The sequence below is a fragment of the Oncorhynchus masou genome, chromosome 31 (assembly GCF_036934945.1).
Source record: "Oncorhynchus masou masou isolate Uvic2021 chromosome 31, UVic_Omas_1.1, whole genome shotgun sequence".
NCBI classification, from domain to species: domain Eukaryota; kingdom Metazoa; phylum Chordata; class Actinopteri; order Salmoniformes; family Salmonidae; genus Oncorhynchus; species Oncorhynchus masou.
Genome location: NC_088242.1, coordinates 71,064,757 through 71,091,865, shown reverse-complemented (window position 1 = coordinate 71,091,865; position 27,109 = coordinate 71,064,757). Strand labels below are relative to the sequence as shown.

At 39.5% G+C, this 27,109-nt stretch overlaps 1 protein-coding gene, 1 non-coding gene and 1 pseudogene across 3 annotated transcripts in view; all 3 read left to right on the top strand.

Moving 5' to 3' along the window:
* The window catches only part of LOC135525004 (mucosa-associated lymphoid tissue lymphoma translocation protein 1-like), a 30,542-nt pseudogene extending 16,904 nt beyond the window's left edge, over positions 1 to 13,638 (top strand).
* A 5,208-nt stretch (positions 13,639 to 18,846) lies between these two features.
* trnah-gug (transfer RNA histidin (anticodon GUG)) lies at positions 18,847 to 18,918 on the top strand. Its single transcript has one exon. It is a non-coding gene; the product is annotated as a tRNA-His (tRNA).
* A 1,056-nt stretch (positions 18,919 to 19,974) lies between these two features.
* The window catches only part of LOC135524377 (FERM domain-containing protein 5), a 110,365-nt gene continuing 103,230 nt past the window's right edge, over positions 19,975 to 27,109 (top strand). For both annotated transcript variants that reach the window (XM_064951846.1, XM_064951845.1), the window contains exon 1: positions 19,975 to 20,340. In XM_064951846.1, coding sequence (XP_064807918.1) covers positions 20,239 to 20,340 — 102 coding nt within the window. In that variant the 5' untranslated portion in view covers positions 19,975 to 20,238. The remainder of the gene's footprint in view (positions 20,341 to 27,109) is intronic.

Genomic DNA, 27,109 nt, shown 5'->3' with positions numbered 1-27,109 from the left:
ACTATTCACTGAAAAGTTGCAAATGCATACAAAAATATTTCTCTGTTAAGCTGAAACCAGACATCGTAGTCTTGTTAAGCTCCCTTTAAACGTATTCTGCCCGTATTGGTTGATCTAGCATAATCCTATGCTGCTGTTTAGAGATCTTATTAGTGGCTTGGTGTGAGAGTGTGGTTTAGCAGGCAAATAAGAGGTGGAAAGGAGAAGCTTGGGCGTGTAGTGTTTGGAGAGAGATGCCTTGCTATGTATAGCTGTTTCCTGTGGTGTGAAGTACTTGAAAGTACTACTTAAGTAGTTTTTGGGGTATCTGTATTTTACTTGACTATTTATATATTCTTTTACATTTTCCCTGACACCCAAAAGTACTCATTACATTTTGAATGCTTAGCAGGACAGGAAAATTGTCTAATTAAGACACTTCTCAATAGAACATCTTTGATCATCTCTACTGCCTCTGATCTGGCTGACTCACTAAACACATCGTTTTTAAATGATGTCTGAGTGTTGGAGCATGTCCCCTGGCTATCAGTAAATGTTTTGTTTTTAAATATTAAAAAATGTTGCTGTCTAGTGTCACGAGTTTCTTCTAACTCCTCCTCTGAAGAAGAGGTGGAACAAGGATCGGACCAAAATGCAGCGTGGTTAGTTAGATACGTCTTTAATTAAGATGAAACACGAACAATACAAAACAACAAACGTGGAAAACCAAAACAGCCCTATCTGGTGCAACAAACACAGAGACAGGAACAATCACCCACAAACACACAGTGAAACCCAGGCTACCTAAATATGGTTCCCAATCAGAGACAATGACTAACACCTGCCTCTGATTGAGAACCATATCAGGCCAGACATAGAAATAGACAAACAAGACATCCAACATAGAATGCCCACTCAGATCACACCCTGACCAACCAAAACATAGAAACATACAAATAAACTATGGTCAGGGTGTGACATCTAGTTAATTAAATTAAATTAAATTGATTTATACTATATATACTATATAGTCGCTCTGGATAAGAGCGTCTGCTAAATGACTTAAATGTAAATGTAAATGTTTTAGCAATTCTATTTACTTTTGATAATTAAGTATATTTGAAACCACATACGTTTATACTTTTACTCAAGTAGTATTTTACTGGGTGACTCACTTTTACCTGAGTAATTTTCTATTAAGGCATCTTTACTTTTACTCAAGTATGAAAATCGGGCACTTTTTCCACCACTGGCTGGTTTCTGAGGCCTATAGCACTTCGACTTGGCAGATTTATTTAGCACCTGTAAAGGGCCTTTAGCAAACTAGCAACTGTCAGCTTATTTTCCTTTTTATATTTGATTCAAATAAGAGCATTACATTTTATGTGGCATGTAAACATTTGTAAGAGTTTGACATTTTCTGTCTCATCTAATAATCCATGCTTGTGTGTTGTATGGCTGTTATAGAAAACGAGGTCAGCTTAATATGAAAACCAATCTGAAAAGTAGGGATCTGGATTTTCTAGGAGCTTTAAGGACCTGCACAGTTTACAGATTCAAAACATGCTACTTGAAATTACTCAACTCAGCTGCACAGGGATGCAAATCTTCCGGTAGTTTACCAAAGTTACTGGAATCTTCAGTCATTTTGGTAATTAACAGAAAATCTATGGCAATCTATCATAACGTTTGTGATTTATACTTGGATAACTTTTTAAAAATATATTGAAGTACGTTGAAGTACCCAGAAGGGCCACTAGATGTCTTGTGATATATTACATAAAATCCTTGAAGGATACCAAAATTCTGGTAGTTGACTGGTAGTAACATACCCTCCCTTTGCAACCCTACACATAATATATAGAGCACAAGCAACATAATATTTTATTGATGAAGGACAGGGTCAGTGTTGTGTGATATTCTACAGTATATGATTGCTAAAATGAAACATGGAGCCTTGTTTGACAGATGCCATATTAGATCTGTACCTCTCGCTGAACTGGAGTATCGGGTGCTCTGAATTTACCCTTATGCCTATGAGAGACTTTGCTTTTCCTGTTCACGCCATGTAACATGCGTTTGCCACACAAAATATACAACTAACATAATGCTATCCCCCACAGCCCTGTTCTACTATGCTGGTCATAGGTACGAACGTTTAGGGAGAAACTATCTGGTGGCCATAGATGCTCCACAACCATACCGTTCAGAGAACTGTGTCTGTGTACAGAGGGTCATGCGTAAGATGCAGGAGAGACGGACTGCATTGAATGTGGTCTTACTAGACACCTGCAGAACATGGTAGGCCTCCTGATGGACACCTCATGTCATTGTTTGTTGCTCGACAGTGAATTGCAAAAGTATTCACCCCCTTGATGTTCTCCCTATTTTGTTGCATTACAACCTGTAATTTAAATGGATTTTTATTTGGATTTCATGTAATGGACATACACAAAATAGTCAAAATTGGTGAAGTGACAGGAAAAAAAAATTGTTATAAAAAAATGATATAAAAAAATCCCCGGAAAAGTGGTGCGTGCATATGTATTCACCCCCTTCACTATGAATCTCCTAAATAAGATTTGGTGCAAACAATTACCTTCAGAAGTCACATAATCAGTTAGATTGCACACAGGCAGATTTTATTTAAGTGTCAAATGATCTGTCACATGATCTCAGTATATATACACCTGTTCTGAAAGGCCCCAGAGTCTGCAACACCACTAAGCAAGGGGCACCACCAAGCAAGTAGCACCATGAAGACCAAGGAGCTCTCCAAACAGGTCAGGGACAAAGTTGAGGAGAAGTACAGATCAGGGTTGGGTTATAAAAAATATCAGAAACTTTGAACATCCCATGGAGAACCATTAAATCCATTATTAAACAATGGAAGAATATGGTACCATGACAAACCTGCCAAGAGAGGGCCGCCCACCAAAACTCACGGACCAGGCAAGGAGGCCATTAATCGGAGAGGCAACAAAGAGACCAAAGATATCACTGAAGGAGCTGCAAAGCTCCACAGCGGAGATTGGAGTATCTGTCCATAGGATCACTTTAAGCTGTACACTCCACAGAGCTGGGCTTTACGGAAGAGTGGCCAGAAAAAAATAAGCAAACATGTTTGGTGTTTGCCAAAAGGCATGTGGGAGACTCCCCAAACATATGGAAGAAGGTACTCTGGTCAGATGAGACTAAAATTGAGCTTTTTGGCCATCAAGGAGAATGCTATGTCTGGAGCAAACCCAACACCTCTCATCACCCTGAGAACATCATCCCCACAGTGGAGCATGGTGGCAGCATCATGCTATGGAGATGTTTTTCGGCAGGGACTGGGAAACTGGTCAGAATTGAAAGAATGATGGATGGTGCTAAATATAGGGAAATTCTTGAGGAGACCTGCTTCAGTCTTCAGGAGATTTGAGACTGAGAGGTTCACCTTCCAGCAGGACAATGACCCTAAGCATAATGCTAAAGCAACACTTGAGTGGTTTAAGGGGAACATTTAAATGTCTTGGAATGGCCTAATCAAATCCCAGACCTCAATCCAATTGAGAATCTGTGGTATGACTTAAAGATTGCTGTACATCTGCGGAACTCATCCAACTTGAAGGAGCTGGATCAGTTTTGCCTTGAAGAATGGGCAAAAATCCCAGTGGCTAGATGTGCCAAGCTTATAGAGACATACCCCAAGAGACTCGCAGCTGTAATATCTGCAAAAGGTGACTTTACAAAGTATTGACTTGGGGGGGGGGGGGTTGAATAGTTATGCACGCTCAAGTTCAGTTTTTTTGTCTTATTTCTTGTTTGTTTCACAATAAAAAATATTTAGCATCTTCAAAGTGGTAGGCATGTTGTGTAAATCAAAGTGGTAAGCATGTTGTGTAAATCAAATGATACAAATTCAAATGTACATATTCTTTATCCCCTTACACTGTGTATAAGACAGTAGTTTAGGAATTGTTAGTTAGATTACTTGTTGGTTATTACTGCATTGTCGGAACTAGAAGCACAAGCATTTCGCTACACTCGCATTAACATCTGCTAACCATGTGTATGTGACAAATAAAATTTGATTTGATTTGATTACTTTCGCAAGCCTATTTAACATTTTAAGAAGTCTACAATTCCATTGATTGAAAGAAAAAATATCACATCAGAAGACAAATAAGGCTAACACAAACATAAGCAAGCAGATTAATTTTACTTCACTACATTCTTAAAGAAAATAATGTACTTTTTACTCCATACATTTTACCTGACACACAAAAGTACTTGTTACATTTTGAATGCTTAGCAGGACAAGAATATTGTCCAATTCACGCACTATCAAGAAAACACATTGTCATCCCTTTTGATCTGGCGGACTCACTAAACACAAATGCATCTTTTGTAAATGATATCTGAGTGTTGGAGTGTGCCCCTGGATATCCATAAATAAAAAATAACAAAATGGTGCCACATGCTTTGCTTAATAGAAGGAATTTGAAATAGTTTTACATTTACTTTTGATACTTAGGTATATATAGAACCAAATACTTTGACTTTTGCTCAAGTAGTATTTTACTGGGTTACTTTTACTTGAGTAACTTTCTATTAAGATATCTATACTTTTACTCAAGTATGACAATTTATTACTTTTTCCACCACTGCTAAAACAGGTGTTAAGTTGCATATTTTATTTTCAGGTACAACCTAGATTGCATAGCTTCTGAAATCAGGCCCTTGGTACCAATGGAAACACTGTGTATGGATATGCCACGTATGTATTTTTACTCTATGTAACAACAATTGATTTATGAGTGTTCATTCATGGCCTGAAATCTAAATGACCTGCCTTAACAGATGTGAAAATGCAGATGCTTATGCGGTACAGGATGGAGGGAAGAGCACCGGAATCTTCACTAAATATCTGAACAATCACATCCTACAGCCAGAGAAAGTCACCCACATCCTGGAGCTGGTGTCTGAGAGTCAGTGTTCTTGTATGATAGGCTTTGCTCTTGTGGAAGCCATTTTACCATATATTCATTGCAGTTTTTACATCAATATTTGTATTTTTTATATCAATAATGGAATTTTCTGTATCAATAATTCAAAATGTTTATATACAAAAATGAATTGCTGATATCAATAATAATAAAAAATGATATCTATAACCACATTTTTTATATCTATAATTACCCATTTGATTCAATGGAGAAACGCATTTTGATAAAAAAAAAAATATATCAATCAATTCAAATTATTTATATAAAACATTACATTTTTGATACATATTTTATTTGTTGATATTGCTCATAATTTTAAATATAAAACGCTCAAATTATTGAATTATAATTATTATAGTGATAATTGGAATTATTGATATCGATAATTCCATTTTTATATACATTTTGTAAATTAATTATATGAAAATATATAAAAAAAATGAACCATTGAATCCTATGGGGAGTTATTGATATTACAAAAATGATATTGAAAATCTGAATTATTGTTATTGAAAATGACATTACTGATATCAAAAATACAATTATTGATATATACAAATATATATATTAGCATCTATTTAGCATAATTAAGACTTAGACCTGTATCTAAAATTGTATCTAAACATTTATTCAATTATTTTCCATTTCTAAAGTGAAAGAAAAATGATAGAAAATAAAAAAGACAAAAAGAAAATGTCTTGATTACAAACTGTATGTCTTCACACCCCATAGTTAATACTTGGTGGAAGCACCATTGATAGCCATTACATGTGTGAATCATTTTGAAGAAAATGAGTATTGAGGTGGCAGCATCATGTTATAGGTATGCTTGTTACTGGCAGGGACTGGGGAGTATGTTAGGATCAAAATAAATTTGAAAGGAACGAAGGACAGGTAAAAAGTTTGAGGAAAACCCTCCATAGTCTTCTGAAAACCTAACCCGGCGACAGTTTTATATTTCAGTGGAACAATTACACAAATTCTAATGCCAAAGACACACCACAATGGCTTTCATGAAGTGTTGAGTGTTCCTGAAATGGTCTAGTAGTCTCAATCTTGGCCTAAATCTGCTTGAAAATCAGTTATAACATAAACATTGAGTATTGCTGTCCATCAATGATTCCCAAGCAATTCCTTGACCAATTTTGACAAAAACAATAGATATATGTTGCCCTAAGTGTTGCGTAAAGCTAGTAGAATCGTATTACTCCGTACGGGAGTTGCAGCGATGGGACAAGACTGTAACTACCAATTGGATGCCACGAAATTGGTGGAAAAAAGGAAAAAAAATAAAATGTGGAGTAGGTTGTATACATCAGTAGGAAAAATATAAAATACAATTTTAAGGCAGCAAATGTCAAGACATTGCAAGGGCCTTGTGTGTATGCTTTCAATAGGCGCTGTATGTCGGAGCATGCAAATGTAATAACACCCCCATGAAGGTCTTTAAAATATAGTTTTTATATCAATAATTCAGTTATCGATCTCATAAATGTGAATAATTTATACAAAAAAATACATGATTGATATAAAAAAATATATTGATGTATAACGGTGGCTTTGCTTTTAGCACTTCCCTCTAGTGGCCACATTCCACAGTCTGTGTGACTAACATTTCAGGATGGATGTTTTGACATACTATTAACACCAATCCATGACTCACATTGAACATCCCAGGGTTTCTTTTGATAAATAGGAAAATTACTTTTGACAGAAATGAGAAGATATTATGCAAGAAATACTAAATTCCCTGCTAATAAGAGCAGAAGTGTTGCTTTTGGCTCCATTGCTCCTCTATAGGAGATGTACAGCAGTGTCTGTAAACAGGGTCAGTGTGGAACGTGTTGTTGTCCACTTATTGGAGTACAGACATGTTGACATCTAAATGTTTATCCGTCACTGGCTACTCCCCCTGGTGTTTACCCTGCAGCAGGTAGCAGTGGGCGGAGCTTGGAGGCGTAGGCATGCTGTCCCCACTGGGTGCTTGTTTGTTTGTTTGATGGGTCTCTCTGGTAACATGACTTTGTGCGACAGAGCTGCATTAGCTTGTGACCTCATTCTCTAGAAATTCACACTGTTGGCCATAGCACAGCAGGAAACCTGAGAGGGGTAGAGTTAGACAGCTGCTCTGCTCTGCCGTGTGTGTGTGTGTGTGTGTGTGTGTGTGTGTGTGTGTGTGTGTGTGTGTGTGTGTGTGTGTGTGTGTGTGTGTGTGTGTGTGTGTGTGTGTGTGTGTGTGTGTGTGTGGTGTGTGTGTGTGGTGTGTGTGTGTGTGTGTGTGTGTGTGTGTGTGTGTGTGTACCTCCCTACACTGCTCTCCTGTGGTCACTCAGCTCCAGTGACAGTGATCCTGCATAGCTTAACACAGCCCATCAAAGGGGGTGGTGGCACAGTACTGTATAGGTTGACTGATGAGTTGTCAGTGGCTGTAACAGTCGAACCTTGGCACAGAACCTCACGGCTTAGATTAGAGATATTTGCTGTATGTTAAGATTTCTCAGATGAGTTGCACCGCTACTCACAATAGGTTTTATTTCAGGGTTACAGCTGAAATACATTTCTGAAAGTGTTACAATTGTATCCATGTCTAGGAAATAGTATTCACTGAAGTGACAGATCACATCACAATCACATCATGAGACCATTTCATGAACAACACAGCGTTCCCAGAAACTCCTTTGAGGAATTATGATCTATGTCCTTCTTGTCTTAGATTTATTTATAAATGGAAAAATAGTTGATGTTGAACTGCTGTCCACTCAACTCTTATAGAAACATGGCGAAGACAGCTTGCTTAAAATATGTACTGAAGCCAAATTCTCTGCAAGAATAAGAGTAAGCCTGTATCCAGACACCTAAATAGGATTTCAGGGTATCCGTTTCTGATCTGGCCAGCAATGCCTTTTACATACATGCTTTTGCCCAAACATTTCTGTAAGTTCACTCTTATCGTGCACATGTGTATAATTTAGGAGCCTTTACATCAGTCAAATAGTATTGTTATTTTAATTTCAGTCCTACCATTAAACACTCCTTAAGAACAGCTGTTACCTCGGGTTGCGTAGGCTAACCTTTAACCTGTTCCTCAGATCTGGGCAGAGACCCTTTCGTCACAGGCAAGCAGGCGGTGGAAATCAGACACACGCTAAAGGAGCCTTGCTCCCTCACAGATCCGATCAGGACCACCGGCCACACTGGAGAACTACATCTGAGAGACGCCTGCTGGAGACAGGCCAACGGTAAGCTTTAACACACCACAATATCCCCAATACAGACATGATCTTTACCCCATTTTCCCCAATTGATAAATGTGTGTATGTCAAGTGCTCTTTTTATTTCAGATGTTTTAGCCATGGTGTATCATTTGCTATGAAATCGTGTAACTGTTAAGTCAGTTTCTTGCCCTAAGCTAGTCTTAACAAGAAAGAGGAAAAAGCACTCTTTTTCAGTTGTGTATGTGACATGGTTGTGGCTGTTATAATGTACAAACAGTGTGGTTTAGCATGAATAATGACCATCACACCAGCATTCAAGGTTTTGCTGTTTATTTGTGGTGATAGCAGAAAGCGAACTTGTTTGTATATTTAAAGTCAGCCTTCAGCTTATTTCACTCACAGTGTACCAGTATTTATAACATAAGGGAATATACTTTTGTCTTCCCCATCACATAAAAACGTACTTATCTTGTATTCTTTCTACAAATTGAATTTTGTCATCACTAAAGTTCTTCAGAATCCCCATATATATTTCTGGCTCAGATAAATGAGAAGAAATAGTAACTGCTACTATAAACTTCTTCAAGGACAAGATGACGACCTTTAAAAGTAACATTTCTTAACATGGCTGCCTAACTTTCTTATCACGTCTATCTAGCCTGCATCCCAGAGATGCTTGTTGCGTAGAATTTGTATCTTAAAACAGACTTTCTATGTGATTTTCTCCCACAAAGAGCTACCACATCAGAAGTTGCTTATTTTCACCTGTGGAGTTGAGGTGGAGGTCAGCTTCTCAGCCTTGTTCTCCAACGTCATGGTTGCTTTTGGCAGAGTGAAAACCACTGGACCCAGAGCCCAGGACTGCACTATAACTCTGAGGAGCACACCTGTGAGTGACATCTTCACTCTTACTTGCCGCTACCTGCCACACTACCTAGAGAGCAGGACATGGTGTACAAACAGCCCTGATTAATAAGCAGTTTGATTTAGTTGCATGACTTCACATGATACTACACATAAATATTTTATTAAAATTACTTTTTAACTTCTTGTGAGACCTGAGAAATATATGTAACCCTGACAACAAAATGTTAGGAGAATGTGTTTAGGTGCTAAACTTTAGAAGGTTCTAAGAGTGGGTTCTGCACAAGGTGTATGAACTATTTCCTGTTGTGGTCACATCTCAATGATAAAACTGTTGTATAGATATTTATCTGATCCTGACATGGCATTACTCTTTATAATTTTGAAAATGTATTTCTCATAAAACAATGTTTTATATATATATATATATATAGAGAGAGTATATGAAGCTACAAAGGCTGCCAAGAGTGCACATGTAATCATCTCCTCGTTCCTCTGTACACTCGAGGCAGTGGTGGTTGGTGCTATTTAAGATGAGGGAGAAGCATTTTTTTATGAGCATGGCCTTATTTCTATTACAGCATATTGGATGACTGTGATTCATATTCCATTCACCCAGCTCAATGGAACATTGATAGGTTTAAGCTACCACTTTATACACAAAATGTCCCTATACCCATCATGAGGTTGCTACAACCTAGCCTATGAATGCAAAATTACAATGTAGATGCTTTGGTCGAGAGACAAATTAGAGTAATCAAGATGACAGACATTTAATACCGCCTTGCACACTCTTGCCAGCATCTAGCTGGTCTAGGGTGTAATCATTAGTCTAACAGTTGCAAACGAGAGTTTCTATTGGACAAAATCAGGTATGTTTATCCCCGTTAGGTTCAGTTTAAGAAAAGTTTTTCAACAGAATCGGTGGCATGAATACACCCATGATCACTCGCACACATAGTTCACTTTCATAGCAGCCACATACAAACAGTATGATCAATTTAATCATTGTATAATTCCTTCTCGTCTCTACACTCTCTCCTCTTCTCACCTTTTCCCTTCACTTGTGAACTTCAGAGAAAAAATCAGCTATCTGTGACCAGGCTAAAAAAACTTTCCAAGCCCAACCTTCATAACCGCTAACCGCTACACAAAGCCTCGTTGTCGCCATATTAGTTAACGTTATAATCATTACTAACGCATTACTAAACCAACTACAATCATGCATTACAGTCAGCGAGCAGTTTAAGCAGTTACACCGGCAGGTCCCTGTGGCAATAAATTAATAAAACCAAAAGGTTACCTTGACTTGGAAGAGTTCCAATGTTGGATAGCCATAGCCAGCTAGCTAACATAACATCCCTCTCTGTTTGAGCCGGGTGTTAGAGTAGGCTAAACTAAATAGCTGCATTCGCTAGCTAAGTAAAAGTAAAATAATAATAAAACAAAGTATAGCTCTCTCTCCCTCATCTCCTTCATTTTAAAGAATTTTTTTATTTTATTTTTTTCAGTTGAGAACAAATTCTTATTTACAATGACAGCCTAGGACCAGTGGGTTAACTGCCTTGCTCACAGGTAGAACAACCGATTTCTACCTTGTCAGCTCAGGGATTGGATTCTAGCAACCTTTCAGTTACTGGCCCAACACTCTAACCACTAGGCTACCTGTTCAACTATTGTGTTTCTCTCTCTTTGAGCCTACTCACTACATTTTATGCACTGCAGTGCTAGCTAGCAGTAGCTTATGATTTCATAAATCGATTCATTCTCGGATCCTTTGATTGGGTGGACAACATGCCAGTTCATGCAGCAAGAGCTCTGATAGGTTGGAGGACATAATAATTACTGTATAAGTCTATGGAAAGGGGGTGAGAAACATGAGCCACCTAGGTTTTATATTGAAGTCAATGTACCCAGGGGAGGACAGAAACTAGCTGTCCTCCATCTACACCATGGTGCCCCCCTTTAGACTGTTTTTGAGGCTACTGTAGGCCTTCGTTGTAAAACAGTGTATTTAAATACATTATTTGTCAACATATTTATGTTGAGTATAGTTTTATCAAAAAAGGATACATTTATTAATGTTTTCTATTTTTATTATACATTCACTGAGGAGGATGACCCTCCCTCCTCTGAGGAGCCTCTGTTGAGGCATACAGTGCATTCGGAAAGTATTCAGACCCCTTGACTTTTTCCAGATTTTGTTATGTTACAGCATTATTCTAAAATGGATTCAACTGTTTTTTTCCTCTCATCAATCTACACACAATACCCCATAATGACAAAGCAAAAACTGTTTTGTTTTTTTTGGCAAATGTATAAAAAAGATTGAATAAAATATAACATTTACATAAGACCCTTTACTCAGTACTTTGTTGAATTGGATGGGGAGTGTTGCTGCACAGCTTTTTCAGGTCTCTCCAGAGATGTTTTATCGGGTTCAAGTCCGGGCTCTGGCTGTGCCATTCAAGGACATTCAGAGACTTGTCCCGAAGTCACTCCTGCGTTGTCCTGGCTGTGTGCTTAGGGTCATTGTCCTGTTGCAAGGTGAACCTTTGCCCCAGTCTGAGGTCCTGAGCGCTCTGGAGCAGGTTTTTTATCAAGGATCTCTCTGTACTTTGCTCGTTCAACTTTCCCTCGATCCTGACTAGTCTCCCAGTCCCTGCCGCTGAAAAACATCCCCACAGCATGATGCTGCCACCACCATGCTTCACCATAGGGATGGTGCCAGGTTTCCTCTAGATGTGACACTTGGCATTCAGGCCAAAGAGTTCAATCTTGGTTTCATCAGACCAGAGAATCTTGTTTCTCATGGTCTGAGAGTCCTTTAGGTGCCTCCAGGCAGGCTGTCATGTGCCTTTTACTGAGGAGTGGCTTCCATCTGGCCACTACCATAAAGGCCTGTTTGGTGTAGTGCTGCAGAGATGGTTGTCCTTCTGGAAGGTTCTCCAATCTCCACAGAGGAACTCTGGAGCTCTGTCAGTGACCATCGGGTTCTTGGTCACCTCCCTGACCAAGGCCCTTCTCCCCTGATTCCTCAGTTTGGCTGGATGGCCAGGTCCATGAAGTCTCGGTAGTTCCAAACTTATTCCATTTAAGAATGATGGAGGCCACTGTGTTCTTGGAGACCTTCAATGCTGCTGTAATTTTTTGGTAGCCTTCCCCAGATCTGTGCCTTGACACAATCCTGTATCGGAGTTCTACGGACAATTACTTCAACCTCATGGCTTGGTTTTTACTCTGACATGCACTGTCAACTGTGGGACCTTATATAGACAGGTGTGTGCCTTTCCAAATCATGTCCAATCAATTGAATTTACCACAGGTGACTCCAATCAAGTTTTAGAAACATTGCACCTGAGATCAATTTCGAGTCTCATAGCAAAGAGTCTTCATACTTATGTAAATAAGTTATTTATGTTTTTTATGTTTAATACATTTGCAAAATGTCTAAAAACATGATTTTGCTTTGTTATTTTGCAGTATAGTGTATAGATTGATGAGGGGGGAAAAATATTTAATTAATTTTAGTGTAAGGCTGTAACATAACAAAATGTGGAAAAAGTCAAGGGGTCTGAATACTTTACGAATGCACTGTATCTTATGAACAGCAGTTATTTTTTATAGTTTTCATAGTCTGCCTTATGTCCTCTCATCTTTCATGACAACCTTGCTATTAGAAATGCCTGAGAAACAAGAGCAGGACATTTTGACACAACAGCTTATCAGGTTTCTGCATCTGTGAAGTAATAATTCCTTGGAGCATACTGACATCTGGCGGTTCAATGCATTATGTTCTCCCTACTTACTTCAGTAGTCTGCCACTTGGTATGCACTTTGTAAAATAACAAGTGGGTATCACAGGTTTTGCTGTAGGTGCCTGGTGTATTTTATTCCTGACTTCTGTGTTTAGGCAATGGAGGATATATTCTCTAGTCCTGGGAGGTCAGGTGAAATGGACTCTGTTGCTAAATAACTTGGTTGCTGAAAACCTTGACTGTAGCCTCAGACTTTGTGGCCTTCAAAAGCTTCAGGTAGATTTACTATGTCTGAGACCCCATATTTAATATGTGCAATTATATGTCTAGAAATGTATAAATTCAATCTGTATTATGTTTTTTCTCTCCCCCTGTTGTAAAGGGATCTTTAGTGATAAAGGTGGACCTACACTATACCCACATGGACAGGAAGCTGTGGCTGCAAGAGAGCAAACAGCTGGACATAGGGAAGCCTCGTGTGGCATCCTGTGATCTGCACAGGGGACAGCAAGTAATTGGTGTCCAGAGACGAGATGGTGCCCCTGCCCAGAGTATGGGACACAGCCGCATCTCACACAGCAAGCAGCGCCCACGTCAGACATTGGGCCAGCCAGGCTGCCCCTTCACTAAGAGGGCAGAGTGTGCTGCCAAAGTCCCCACTGCAAGGAGCAATGAACCAGGGGAGAATGATGAGACTGAGCCTCAAGACTTTACCCATTGATCTCCACGTCTATGGAAAAAGGATAGTCTAATAGTAGTGACTAGTGTAGTCCATCGGATATTTGCTGTTTAGGCTTTAATCAATGCACATAATAAAATCAGCATGATACATTCCCTTTCTCTGGTTAAATTATATCAGTCTAATTGTGGTTATAAAGTTGTGTATGTACTGTATACATGGGTGCATGTGAGTTTGAGGAGATGACATTCTGGATTATGTTCATCTCAATAAGCACTATTGTTCTGTTCTCAGCATGACACTCAAACAAATGAAATATGTATTATTTAAAATTATCACAGAATTAAATAAATTACACAATATAAATGGGACAATATTTTCATGTTGCATATCTTTTAACCATCTCATCTTTTAACCATCCCATCTCATTAAATGGTTTCAATATCTGTTTTTACAATTTATGGTTGGTTAGAAGTTTAAGTCATTGAAATTTGGAGCTATTGAAATTGAAAATGTTGTCCCATGTACAGTGCCTGTACAAGTATTCATACCCCTTTACTTATTCCATATTTTGTTGTGTTACAGCCTGAATTCAAAATGGATTAAATTGTTTTTCCACTTACCCATCTACACACAATGTCCCATAATAAAAAAGTGCAAAGAAATGTTTTCACATTTATTCTGAATGAAATATGGAAATCTAATTTGCATAAGTATTTAAACCTGAGTCAATACTTTGTAAAAGGACATTTGGTGGTGATTACTTGCGCATGTCTGTAACAGCTTTGCACATCAGGATTTAAGGATTTTCTCCCATTCTCCCTTGCAGATTTTCTCAAGCGCTGTTAAATAAGACGGGTAGCAGCGGAGAACAGCAATCTTCAAGTCTTTCCACAAATGTTCATTGGGATTCAGGTCTGAGCTTTGGCTGGGCCACTTAAGGACTTTCACATTCTTGTTCTGAAACCATGCCAGTGTTGCTTTGGTTGTATGCTTGGAGCCATTGTCCTGTTTTTAATGTAAATATTCACCCCATTCTAAAGTTGTTTGCACTTCGAAGCAGGTTCTCATCAAGGATTTGCCTGTATTTGGCTCCATTCATTGATCCCTCTATCCTTACCAGTCTCCCAGTCCCTGCCGCTGAAACGCATCCACATACAGTAGCATGATGCTGCCACCACCATGCTTCACAGTAAGGATGGGATTAGACGGGTGATGAGCTGTGCCTGGTTTTCTCCAGATATAGCGCTTTGTATTCAGGCCAAAGAGTTACATTTTTTTGTCTCATAGAACCCCTGATTCTTTAGTCTTATGCTCTTGGAGTCTTTCACGTGCCTTTTTGTAAACTCCAGGCATGCTGTCGTGCCTTTTTGTAAACTCCAGGCATGCTGTCGTGCCTTTTTGTAAACTCCAGGCATGCTGTCGTGCCTTTTTGTAAACTCCAGGCATGCTGTCGTGCCTTTTTGTAAACTCCAGGCATGCTGTCGTGCCTTTTTGTAAACTCCAGGCATGCTGTCGTGCCTTTTTGTAAACTCCAGGCATGCTGTCGTGCCTTTTGTAAACTCCAGGCATGCTGTCGTGCCTTTTTGTAAACTCCAGGCATGCTGTCGTGCCTTTTTGTAAACTCCAGGCATGCTGTCGTGCCTTTTTGTAAACTCCAGGCATGCTGTCGTGCCTTTTTGTAAACTCCAGGCATGCTGTCGTGCCTTTTTGTAAACTCCAGGCATGCTGTCGTGCCTTTTTGTAAACTCCAGGCATGCTGTCGTGCCTTTTTTGTAAACTCCAGGCATGCTGTCGTGCCTTTTTGTAAACTCCAGGCATGCTGTCGTGCCTTTTTGTAAACTCCAGGCATGCTGTCGTGCCTTTTTGTAAACTCCAGGCATGCTGTCGTGCCTTTTTGTAAACTCCAGGCATGCTGTCGTGCCTTTTTCTCAGGAGTGGCTTCCGTCTGGCCACTCTTCCATAAATGTCAGATTTGTGAAGTGCTGTAGAGATTGTTGTCCTTCTGGAAGGTTCTCCCATCTCAGCCAAGGAACTCTGTAGTTATGTCAGTGTGGTCATTGTGTTCTTTGTCACCTCCCTGACCAAGGTCCTTCTTGCCTGGTTGCTCAGTTTGGTCTGGTGACCAGCTCTAGCCAGTCTGGGCAGTTCCAGGCTCTCCAGAGGGTAGTGAGGTCTGCACAACGCATCACCGGGGGCAAACTACCTGCCCTCCAGGACACCTTGCAGCCCAAATAAATGTTACAGAAGTTCATAAAGATCATCTTAACATCAACCACCCAGAGGAGACTGCCTGAATTTTGTATTTTCCATTTTATACAGGTTTTTTTTAACTAGGCACTTTTTTTTTGAAAAACAGCTTCTATCTTTCAGACTGTTAAACAGCCACCAGGAACAGTGGGTTAACACACTGTTCAGAGGCATCAGGCACTTTAATAATCAAATTGCTGTAAATGAAAATATATCACTAGCCAAAACAATGCTACCTAAGATAATGTTACTTACCCAAGAATTCATCTCATAATGGACATTAGACCTGTACTGGAAATCTGTCCTTTGGTCTGTTGAGTCCAAATTTAGATTTTTGTTCCAACTCATCTCATATGTGAGATACGTAGATACCATCTACGAGGTGACGGATATCTTGCATGTGTGGTTCCCACCAAGAACTATCAAGGAGGAGGTGTGATAAGATGTAGTTTAGGAATTGTTAGTGACACTTTCTGTGATTTATTTGAATTGTCGGCACACTTAACCAAGCAAGGCTACACACGGCATTCATCTGCTAACCATGTGTATGTGACAAACCATCTGGTTTGATTTGAGTGGGATTCCATCATTTTTTTTCAAAAGGTCAATGACCCAACACACCTCCAGGCTTTGTAAGGGCTTTTTGACCAAGAAGGAAAGTGATGGAGTGCTGTATCAGATGACCTGGCCTTTGCAATCACCCGACCTCAACCCATGTGAGATGGTTTGGGATGAGTTGAACTGCAAAGTGAAGGAAAAAACAAAAATCCAAAAAGTGCATTGTGGGAACTTTTCAAGAATTCATGGCAAAAGCATTCCATTCCAAGTTAAGTATTTGATAACCTGCCAAGAGTATGAATTCTGGCATCTCACAAACCTGTGGTTTTTCTTTAAGAATATAAAATATAAAATCTATTTTGACCTGTTTGAACGCGTTTTTTGGTATTGATGATTCCATATGTGTAATTTCATCGACTTGAACCTCTTCACATTATTCTATAATGTAGAAAATAGTACAAATAAAGAAAAACCCTTGAATGAGTAGGTGTGTCCAAACCTTTGACTTGTACTGTATATTTCCACACTATGAGGTTGGATCAATACTGTGAAAGAGCTGCTTTTATGTTGAGATAAATTTGATTTTGAGATAAAAACGGCTGCATTGGACCTAAGCTTTTTTTAGCTTAATTTAGTTAAATTAATGTATTTTCTGAAACTGCCTTTCTTGAGGACCTACATTTAATGTCTCGATTTCACTGTTATACAATAAGCCATGTCTACCAGCCTCAGATATTCAGCAATGTATTACACTTAGAAAATATTTAATGCACCTGTTTAGAAAAAAAAGAGTCAAAAACATGGAAACTAAATAAATATTTGATGTTCATATGTCAAGGCTGTGGGTTAACTGCCTGTTCAAGGAGTCAGGCTCATGAGAGCTGAGATGCTGTAAAGAAATTTACTACTAGAAACACCAGTATAAACAAAATACTATGGTGCTGAAAAACACGGTAATGAACATTAGACGGCCCTGTCCTTTGATCTGTTGGTGAACGCCTCCAGACCCTGCTATTTGGCCCTAAACTGAGAGCACACAGTGATCAGAATACCTGTCTGCTGTGACTGACCCAAACAGGCACCCTTTGCCAGAAGACGTCAGTGAACAGGGCCTTGCTAGTCTGTAATGGGCCGTAGGGAGACCTGGCAAAGAGAGGAGACAGGCTAGGACACTTGAGAAAACCGAGCTCCATCCTAACAACCAGGATCATGGTGTTCCCATGAGACAGAGGAAAATCCATCAGGAAGTCCACCGACAGGCGCGAAATACGGCAGTGTGCCAACGGGGAAGGGTTGTGACCTGTCCCCAAGGGCAGGCAGTGAAGAACAAGCAGGAGGAAAATAAACCCATATTTATGTTTATTTAGCCATTTTGGCCCACCAGTACTTTCCACTAAGACAGCGCACTGTCCCGTCTTTATGCCCGAATGACCAGAGGAGGGTGACTGTTCATGTTTATTTGAGATTAAACGGTGCAGGCAATGTTAACATGCGTTTCAGCTGGACACTGGGGGGAATTGAAAATTTGAAAAGCCCGAGCAATGACCTGGTCCAGCTCCCACACTACTGGTGCCAGCAGACAAGAGGCTGGGAGTATTTCAGGGAGTGGGATCCATGGACCAGTTGTCGTGTCTTTATACATTAACTGAGACAGTGCATCTTATCAAAAATTCTCTGGGAACCTGAAGTTTTACACGAGGACAGGGTGAAAACAAAATGGATAAAGAACATGGCAGAAATTGCCCAGTGGCTAGGGTTCAGTCTATAGAGACTTGCAGATGTAGTCCAGATTGGTGGTCCGTCCAGATGAGAAAAGGGTGTTTAGCCCCCTTTCAGTTTGTTTGTTTCAAAGCCTTGAAGACAGCCAAAAACTCCCGGTCCCCCAAAGTGTCATAGTTTGTAAATGAAATAGTTATGCACGCTTTCAGTTTGTTTGTTTAATTTCTTGTTTGTTTCATAATAAAAAATATTTGAATCTTCAAAGTGGTCGGCATGTTGTGTAAATCTAATGATACATTTAATTCCAGGTTGTAAGGCAACAAAATAGGAAAAATGCCATGGGATGTATACTTTCGCAAGCCACTGTATAGCCTATTTAACATTTTAAGAAGTCTACAATTCCATTGATTGAAAGAAAAAACAACACATCAGAATACAAATAAGGCTAACATAAACATAAGCAAGCATGATGAGCAGATAAAGAACCAGAGGATATTAGCTAGCTAATTACATTGAACATTTCCAATTCTAATTGAAATTTCCCATGCAAAAATAAAGATAGCTACGAAGCTACTGTTTAAGTATAGGCGTCAGCATCCAACCTTGGCTAGGCTAGTTCTAAGCTACTTCAGATTCAGTATATCTGAATAGTTTACTAAACATACCATTCGGAATTTGTAATGAATATAGAATACAGAAAGGTTCAACCTGATCAAGAATACGTTATCTAGCCACATATTTATCAATTAAAATAGCTTTCTGCAGTTGAATAAGTCACCGCTGGATATGTTATAAGCCCAATATGTCACCATGAGTATAAGCCCTGGTAGCTCGCCGTGATCGTATAGTGGTTAGTACTCTGCGTTGTGGCCGCAGCAACCCCGGTTCGAATCCGGGTCACGGCATTGCAAACACAATGTCACGGCATAAGGGTAAATTTTTATCCTTATGATTATTATTTGACATATTTAAGAAGCTCCAACTTGTATGATACATTATCCTTGTTCAGTCATTGCGTTGTCGAACCAATACTCCGAACACAGCGAAGCTACCAAATCGGCTGGAGTGTTATTCATATAAGAATTGTGTTATATGTCCACTAGGGGGTGAAAGCGTCTCGTCGATATATTGTGTTGCTGTGCTGTTGTCCTGTGACTGTGTGAAAAGCCATATTTTTAAATGTATGTCATTCAAGTAATATTGAATGAAGCTATCATATTCGGAATGGTAGGCTACATAAAAACCTGTCTTCATACCTGTCCGGCTAACCTATTGGGCCTAATTATGAGAAGAGCCCCCTGCAGCCCCGTTTATTGTCTTGTTATTTATTATTATTTATTAATTTTTAAAATTGTTTTATATAGATTCATGCACATACCGTCGCCTATATGAAGGTTTCATGACTGCTCTGACTATAGGTTAACTCGTCACTGCAATTGGGAAAGAAAATATTGCCATTGTGAATGTGCAGTACACCATTATTGTTGCCGACAACCATTGTCTATCAAGTCTACTCAACTGCTTTATTGTGATCTATGACTGTGGCCTATAGGCTATAGATGCATCATGCCTATAGGCCATTGAATAGCATGATGCTCTCTTGACGACTTTTTCGTCATGCATTTAAAACACAAGTTTTTAACATTTTGTCAGATAGAGACTGAAACTTCAGACAATCCCTCATCCATTTGCTCTTCACGCATTGAAGAGGCCTTGCTTGTCGTAAACATTTATAAACATGGGTTTCATAGAAGACTGAAAATCCCAAATATTTACCGTCTTGTGCCAATTGGTGGTTTAAGAAAATGAAAGGATGAAAATAAATATTCCGTTTACACTAAGGGCTATATTTCCCATTTTGTAGAAATCTCTCCCCGTTGGTTCTCATTGACGTCAGTCTCCTCTAAGGGATCCGCCCTCTAGCTCAAATTGCAAGCAGTGAGTGGTGAATGGTCACCCATCTTTCGATTACGGGTACACAAGGGTGAATTGCTGCTGGATCTGGATGCGGGCATCCTTTCAATGATTCCGCACTGTGGCTAGTGTCTGTGTTGTGTTCACTTCATGGGATAGACAATGCTCTGTGTCTTGGCATTACGATCTTCAGCTGCTGCTCGTCTGGTTGATCGGAAAATGTAGTCATTCAATGTGACATTAGCCTACTTCTATGCTGTGTTCAGATTATTGCTCTGGTCCTAGACGCAGACCAGCAATTCTGTGAAAAGATGTTGAGCCGAATAATGAGTGGCAGTATCCGGAATCTGGATAGAGAATACGACTGCACCGTCAGACTCCTGGATGATACGGAATATACCTGCACAATTCAGGTCAGTCACTTACTATATTCAGACAATAATATGCCATCAGCAGAGAATATCAAGTGGTGAAATTGTCTCATGTGAAGAAAAGCGCACAAGTGCCTGCATCCCGCAGGTCCCGCGATAGTCACCGTCTGAATCTATTGTGTGAATCATTTGTTTTCTGACACATTTTATTACCATATGCCATTTGACTTGATGCAAATATCGATAGTTTCGTCGTCCGACGAAGTGACTGGATGCTCTACAGGACCTTATCGATGTTTTTGTGACTGATCAAAACATGGCAAAAAATGAAATGGTTTATCACAGACAAATAGCCTACTGGTATTGTTATTATTCACCATGAGCGCTGGAAGTTTGAAAAGTGATCAACAACCTCTCGAAAACTTGATTTTATAGGCTTTGAGCAGCATTGTATTTCCAATGTTTATACTCATCGTTTTTATTGAGTAATTAATCCGTCAGAGTTACAATGAAGCTGTAACTGTTACAATCTAGATTTAACAAGTTACAATCCAGCTGTAACAATTCAAATGAATGCAGAGGTGATAATCCCATCACTATCAAGTTATATATGAATTTGTCAACAAAATCAATACTTACAATAGAGGTCTATGTTATTGTGAGAATAATTTACCTGAGGGCAATTCCACGATATGCCAAACAAAAACCATTGATTTGAAAGCATAACAAACTATAAAACTCTATGCCCAAGGACTACTTTTAACATTTGTAGTGAACATTAAAAAAAACTAAATAGAACATTTGTAGGCAGAACTGAAAAAGCGCGCGTGAGCAAGGAGGCCTACAAACCTGACTCAGTTACACCAGCTTTGTCAGGAGGAATGTGCCAAAATTAACCCAACTTATTGTGGGAAGCTTGTGGAAGGCTACCCGGAACGTTTGACCCAAGTTAACCAATTTAAAGACAATGCTACTAAATACTAATTGAGTGTGTGTAAACGTCTGACCCACTGGAGATGTGATGAAAGAAATAAAAGCTGAAATAAATCATTCTCTCTACTATTATTCTGACATTTCACATTCTTAAAATAAAGTGGTGATCCTAACTGACCTAAGACAGGGAAATGTTACTAGGATTAAATGTCAGGAATTGTGGTAAACTGAGTTTAAATGTATTTGGCTAAGGTAAATGTAAACTTCCGACTTCAACTGTATATGACATAGTCTTGTCAAGAACCAGGCTTTTAAAGGTATGGCACCACGAGACTAGCTATGACATGAGACCTTGACTTTGAAAACATTTATTTTGATTTTTGAACTACATTAAGTGAAGTGGATTCACACCCAGTAACAGAATTACGTTTATGGAATTTCATCATGACTCCCTGATCTGTACTACACAGAAATGCATATTTATGGATATGAGTGTCATTCACTTCATGGTGATGTGTCCTAAATAGTTACACAACGGTATAAATATGCAATTTCCTCCTTTGCATATCTCAGTATTATTCTACACACTGGCTATTATTTTAATGAGCTCCACACCCAAACAAGACCAAATTTGGTTGGTCCATCCTGGACCAAATCTGAACCAATCATAGATGTCTATGTTTCACAAGTTTTATCATCAAAGTACATCATAGTAGAGTACAGTGGAATACTTTACAGTACAGCACAGCACAGCACAGCACAACACAGAACAGTTGAGTATAGTTCAGTAGAGTATAGTTCAGTATGGTAGAGTACAGTATAGTTCAGTACAGTACATTATAGTGTACTCAATTCTAGTGTGCTCTACTGAACTGTACTCTATTCTACTCTATTGTACAGTACAATATGGTACTGAACTTTACTCTGCTTAACACTTTTTTACTTTACTGTACTCTACTTTACTGTACTGTACTGAGCTCTCCACACTTGTGACAACCATAGACGTCTATTATTGGTTCAGATTTCCGGACCAAATCTGAACCAATCATGGACCTCTAAGTTTGGGCCAGATCAAGGCCGGGACCATACCAAAATACAAAAATGACATCTGAGGACTACTTTTCAACATCCATGGACATCCGGTGTCAGTCTGTACTCAATGGGTAAGGATGCTGGTTACTGTAAATGAAAAGAGAGGGGGCTTATGAGTAGGTGTCAGTAAGAGCAGGGAGAGGTGACATTAACTGGGGATAGAGGAAGAGAGAGAGGGAAGGGTTGTCCAGACTGTTTTCACACTTGCTTTGACCATCATACAACAGAAAGAGAAAGAAAACAGTTATGAGTTGAATGTAACAGTATGCCAGTGTCAGGGAGAACTGTAGCAGGTGAACCAACTGTGGTTTGTGACTACTATGATTTTCCATTGTAGCCAATCAAATTGCCGTAATTCCGTCACTGATTTTTCGGAAGCTACGTTACCAATTTCGGAACAGAATTTCGAGGTTTAGTCACTTAGTAGTTCATAACCAAATAGATATCAGTAAAAACACTGTAACTAATTGGTAGGTCTAACTTAACTTGTTCATTCTGTTTTTTCTTTAATTTCCTCCCTCCCAGTGTTGAGCAGTAGTGAACTACATGTAGTTCAACTAGTAATTTACCAACATTTTACAGTATCTTAGTGGTAGTTGAACTAAATGTTTTTTTGTTGTTGCAAAAATTCAAATATGGGTGAAGTAGACAATAATTTCCTTTCTTTTCCAGCATCAGACCTACCTAATTCTTACTTGAAACAGTTTTTGTGTTTTATATGCTAAATGACACATTCTGTTAACGAAGTGATCTGTTCTTGCAATTTGTAGTCTATGACATTTCAGATTTATATATGATATTTTTTTACGAAGTAGTAAACTACTTTTTCAAAGTAACTATATGTTTCTCATGGGTACCTTTTGTATAGCTTAACTTCTTCTAGTGTGAAGTAATTGGTAGATTGGTAAATTGGTAAACTATTCTGTATTTTCAGAGTAGCTTCCTCAACGCTCCCTCCTCTTGAGGGAGAGAAATGAGAAAATATCTTAAAGATATGTGGGTTTTTGGAAATGGAATTTCAAGGCACAGGGCAATATTTCTTAAACTTACACAAGGCAAATAATTTCTCCAAAACTAAATATAAGTGTTGATTTTAGTTGGCGGGGGTCTTTACTTCTAAATGATTGTGTTTTGATGTATTTCTAATACCTTTTAATACGTTTTCTACGACCCCTTTTCCATCTGTTTCATCAGAAATCAAAGCCTTGCTTATTCCTAATATTTAGGATAGAACACGGTTGAAAAATGTATATATGCCTTAATTTCTCAAAAATATAGACACTTAGTTTTCATTTGACACCAGATTTTACATGCTCCTAGGAACTTCACGTTGGTCCTCATGGGTCCTGTTACATGGAAATGACCCTCAGTCAATAGGGGACTTAACATTCTACATACAGATCATACAATAATTGGATGGTACGTATTAGCTCAGCACTGAGATTAAAACTCTAGTTTAGTTTCACATCAAGTCAAACAGCAGTTACCAAAGCCATCTACTACAGCCAGCCATCTTTACCTCTGCACTGTTTTGAGAAAAAGTTGATGATCTCTCCATAAAGCCAGCCATACAAACAGTCTTCCCTCCCGCTCCCAGGTGTCCGCATGGCCCTAAGTCAGCCATTCATACTGCTAAAATGCATTTCCCTTTTAATCGGGATCGGAATGATTTTAGTAGCCTATTTTAAATTGTTGGTGTTGAGCTACCCAATTGACACCCTGCCTTACATTATAGCCTATTCCTCACATGTAATTTTATTGTTATTCAATATAAATTTGTTTACTGCAACTGTTATGAACTTTATACAGTATAGTTCACTGTAGTGTAGACCTAATAATACAAATACAATGTCATGTTTTGAACAAAGTAAGGTTGAATGGATTTCCTTGAAGGGAAGACAGAAGTAAGGGGCTGGTTCTTTTTCTTTTGTTTCCATGCTGCTAGTCTTGCTTTGATGTTTCCTCCGTTTTATCTTCAGCCTGAAATAAAGGCAAGGGAGATGGTCGATCAGAATCCATTACAGTATGTGTGTGTGTGTGTGTGTGTGTTCATCTGTGGATCATCATTCCTCAGAAGTTATTGGGGAGAGCTGTCTCCTGGACTGAGGAAATCCCTAGAGGTCTCCTACTACTTTTTTTAACACATTGAGACATTGAACAAATCTTCTAGAAGTAACAATTACAAAGATTTAGGGATACCTCTGTGATGTAATGAAATGTAAAAGCTACAGTCCTGGTTTCTGTTATTTTGTAGAAAATATTTCAATTTTTGGTGCACTGAGTTTTCTCTGGTGGAGATATACACTGAGTGTGTGTACAAAACATTAGGAACACCCGCTCTTTCCATGATTAAGGTAATTTGTACATGTAGGTAGGGGTAAAGTGACTATGCATAGATAATAAACAGTGAGTAGCTGTGTGTGTGTGTGTGTGTGGGGGGGGGAATCAATGCAAATAGTCTGAGTGGCCATGTGATTAATTGTTCAGCAGTCTGATGGCTTGGGGGTAGATGCTGTTAAGGAGCCTTTTGGACCTAGACAACGCTCTGGTACAGCTTGCCGTGTGGTAGCAGAGAGAACAGTCTATGATTTGGGTGACTGGAGTCTTTGACAATTATTTGGGGCTTCTTCTGACACCGCCTAGTATAGTGATGTACTGGACTGTTTCCATTACTGGGCTGCACGTTGGCCAATAAAACGGATGGTCGAGGCGTGTTATCCACTTGCCAGTGAATTTTCACAAGGCACCCGGATCTGCGCCTGTATATCGCCATCTTTTCTTTATGGGAATGATGAAGATGTATTTGAACATGTATATGTTTTTGTTCTTTGTTCTTTGTTATAGAGCCAAAAAGATTGGAGAAGTGGTTTATCCACTAGTGGATAGATAACTCTTCATGTTGTTGTTTGTTTAGAGTTTTCCAATTTTCACGGATCCCCCCAGTTCTGCTGCTCATTCCGTGCACCAGCTCCGGAGGTCTACATCACCGGCCTTCTAGGCGTCAATGAACTAGATTCATTACCACCAACCTCAGACTGTCATTAGCACCAACCCCGGACACCTGGTTCCCATTCACCCTGATTAGTGTGTTATATATGTGCCCTCTGTTCCCCAGTGTCCTTGTCGGTTATTGTTACCATGTCTGGTGGTCCTATGAGTACCTGTGCTGTTGTATCGGCTTCCATGCTACGTGTTATTGTGAACTTGTTTTACGGGTCTCATCCTGTGTATTATTTAGAGGTTTACACCTCGCTCTTTTGTTTGGGTGGAGTCAATAAAACCCCCTATTACGTATTCCTGCCACCTGTCTCCAATCATTAGACATCATGACAGAATAACTGACCTCATAAATGGAGACAGCAGGAAAGACCGAGCTATCAACCATCGTAGGGACAGTCCGGCATCACGATGACTGTCTTTCCAGACTCCACAGCGCCATGGACAGCGTGCAGTCCCCCTGAGGCAGATGTGTCTCAGGGGGACGTCGCAACGGAAGTGCCTGTTGAAACCCCCTTGTGTGATTACGTCGGTAGACCAGTCGTGATGGATCGCTCCGTGTTGGCAGCAAAGGGTCTAAGCCAATCGGCAAAAGAGGTATTGAAACCCAGTAATTGTCTGATGGATCTCTTCGGCTAGCCGGGAGATGGGCAGAGCTCAAGGCTAGCTCCAGGCTAACTGGTGCTTGCTTTGGGACAGAGATGTTAGCGAGGAGTAGCCACTCGGGTAGCAGCTAGCTAGCTGCTATGATCCAGAGTAAAGGTTCAGAGCTTGCGGTAGGAATCTGGAGATGTGGTAAAGAAAAAGCGGTCCGATATGCTCTGTGTTGATATCGCGCTGTGCAGACTGGCAGGAATTGGCCGGGCTGAGGCTGACTGATGTCCGAGTTAATGGTGATGACCGCTAGTAGTGGCTAACTGACTACTAGCTAGTAGCTAATTAGCTGGCTGGCTAATGATGGGGGTTTCTGTTCTAAAGTATAAAAAATAGCAGATCTATACCACATTGGGTGATGCGGGTTGCAGGAGAGTATGTTAAATCCCTAGATGGAAATTGAGATAAAAAATATAAAACATATGTACGAAATATATACGAAGAAAACGATATATACATGGGACAGGACAATACAAACAAAACAGATGCCCGACTGCTACGCCATCTTGGAAAGTTTTTTTTTTTTTTAAATTTTACCATTATTTAACCAGGCAAGTCAGTTAAGAACAAATTCTTATTTTCAATGACGGCCTGGGAACAGTGGGTTAACTGCCTGTTCAAGGGCAGAACGACAGATTTGTACCTTGTTAGCTCGGGGGTTTGAACTCACAACCTTCTGGTTACTAGTCCAACGCTCTAACCACTAGGCTACCCTGTCGCCCCAAGAAAAAAAATGAAATATCCAGTGTGAGGAGGTTGGATCTTTGAGAACTGCCATACAGATAATTTGATTAAGGGAAACTGAGGTTACACTTCAATATCATCTTTTTTCTCTTGTGCTCAGCTTCTCAATCAATGTCATGCTGAGATCTTATCAACACAAATTAAATATCTTGCAAACGTGGGGTCTTTACTGTAACTAGCACTGAAGAATCCAGTAGACATTAGATCTTACATCTGTGCATGTGGTGAGACAATATTGGATGATAGATCATTCCATGCAGGAACTGCACTGTAAAAATAGGCTTTGGGAGTACACCCTCCCCTCCTTGCAGGAATGAAAGGTTTGGGAACATTTTCCCAAGGGGGTGCTGCACAGCCTGTCCTGGGGGCTGTCTCCTTGGTGATACGGCAG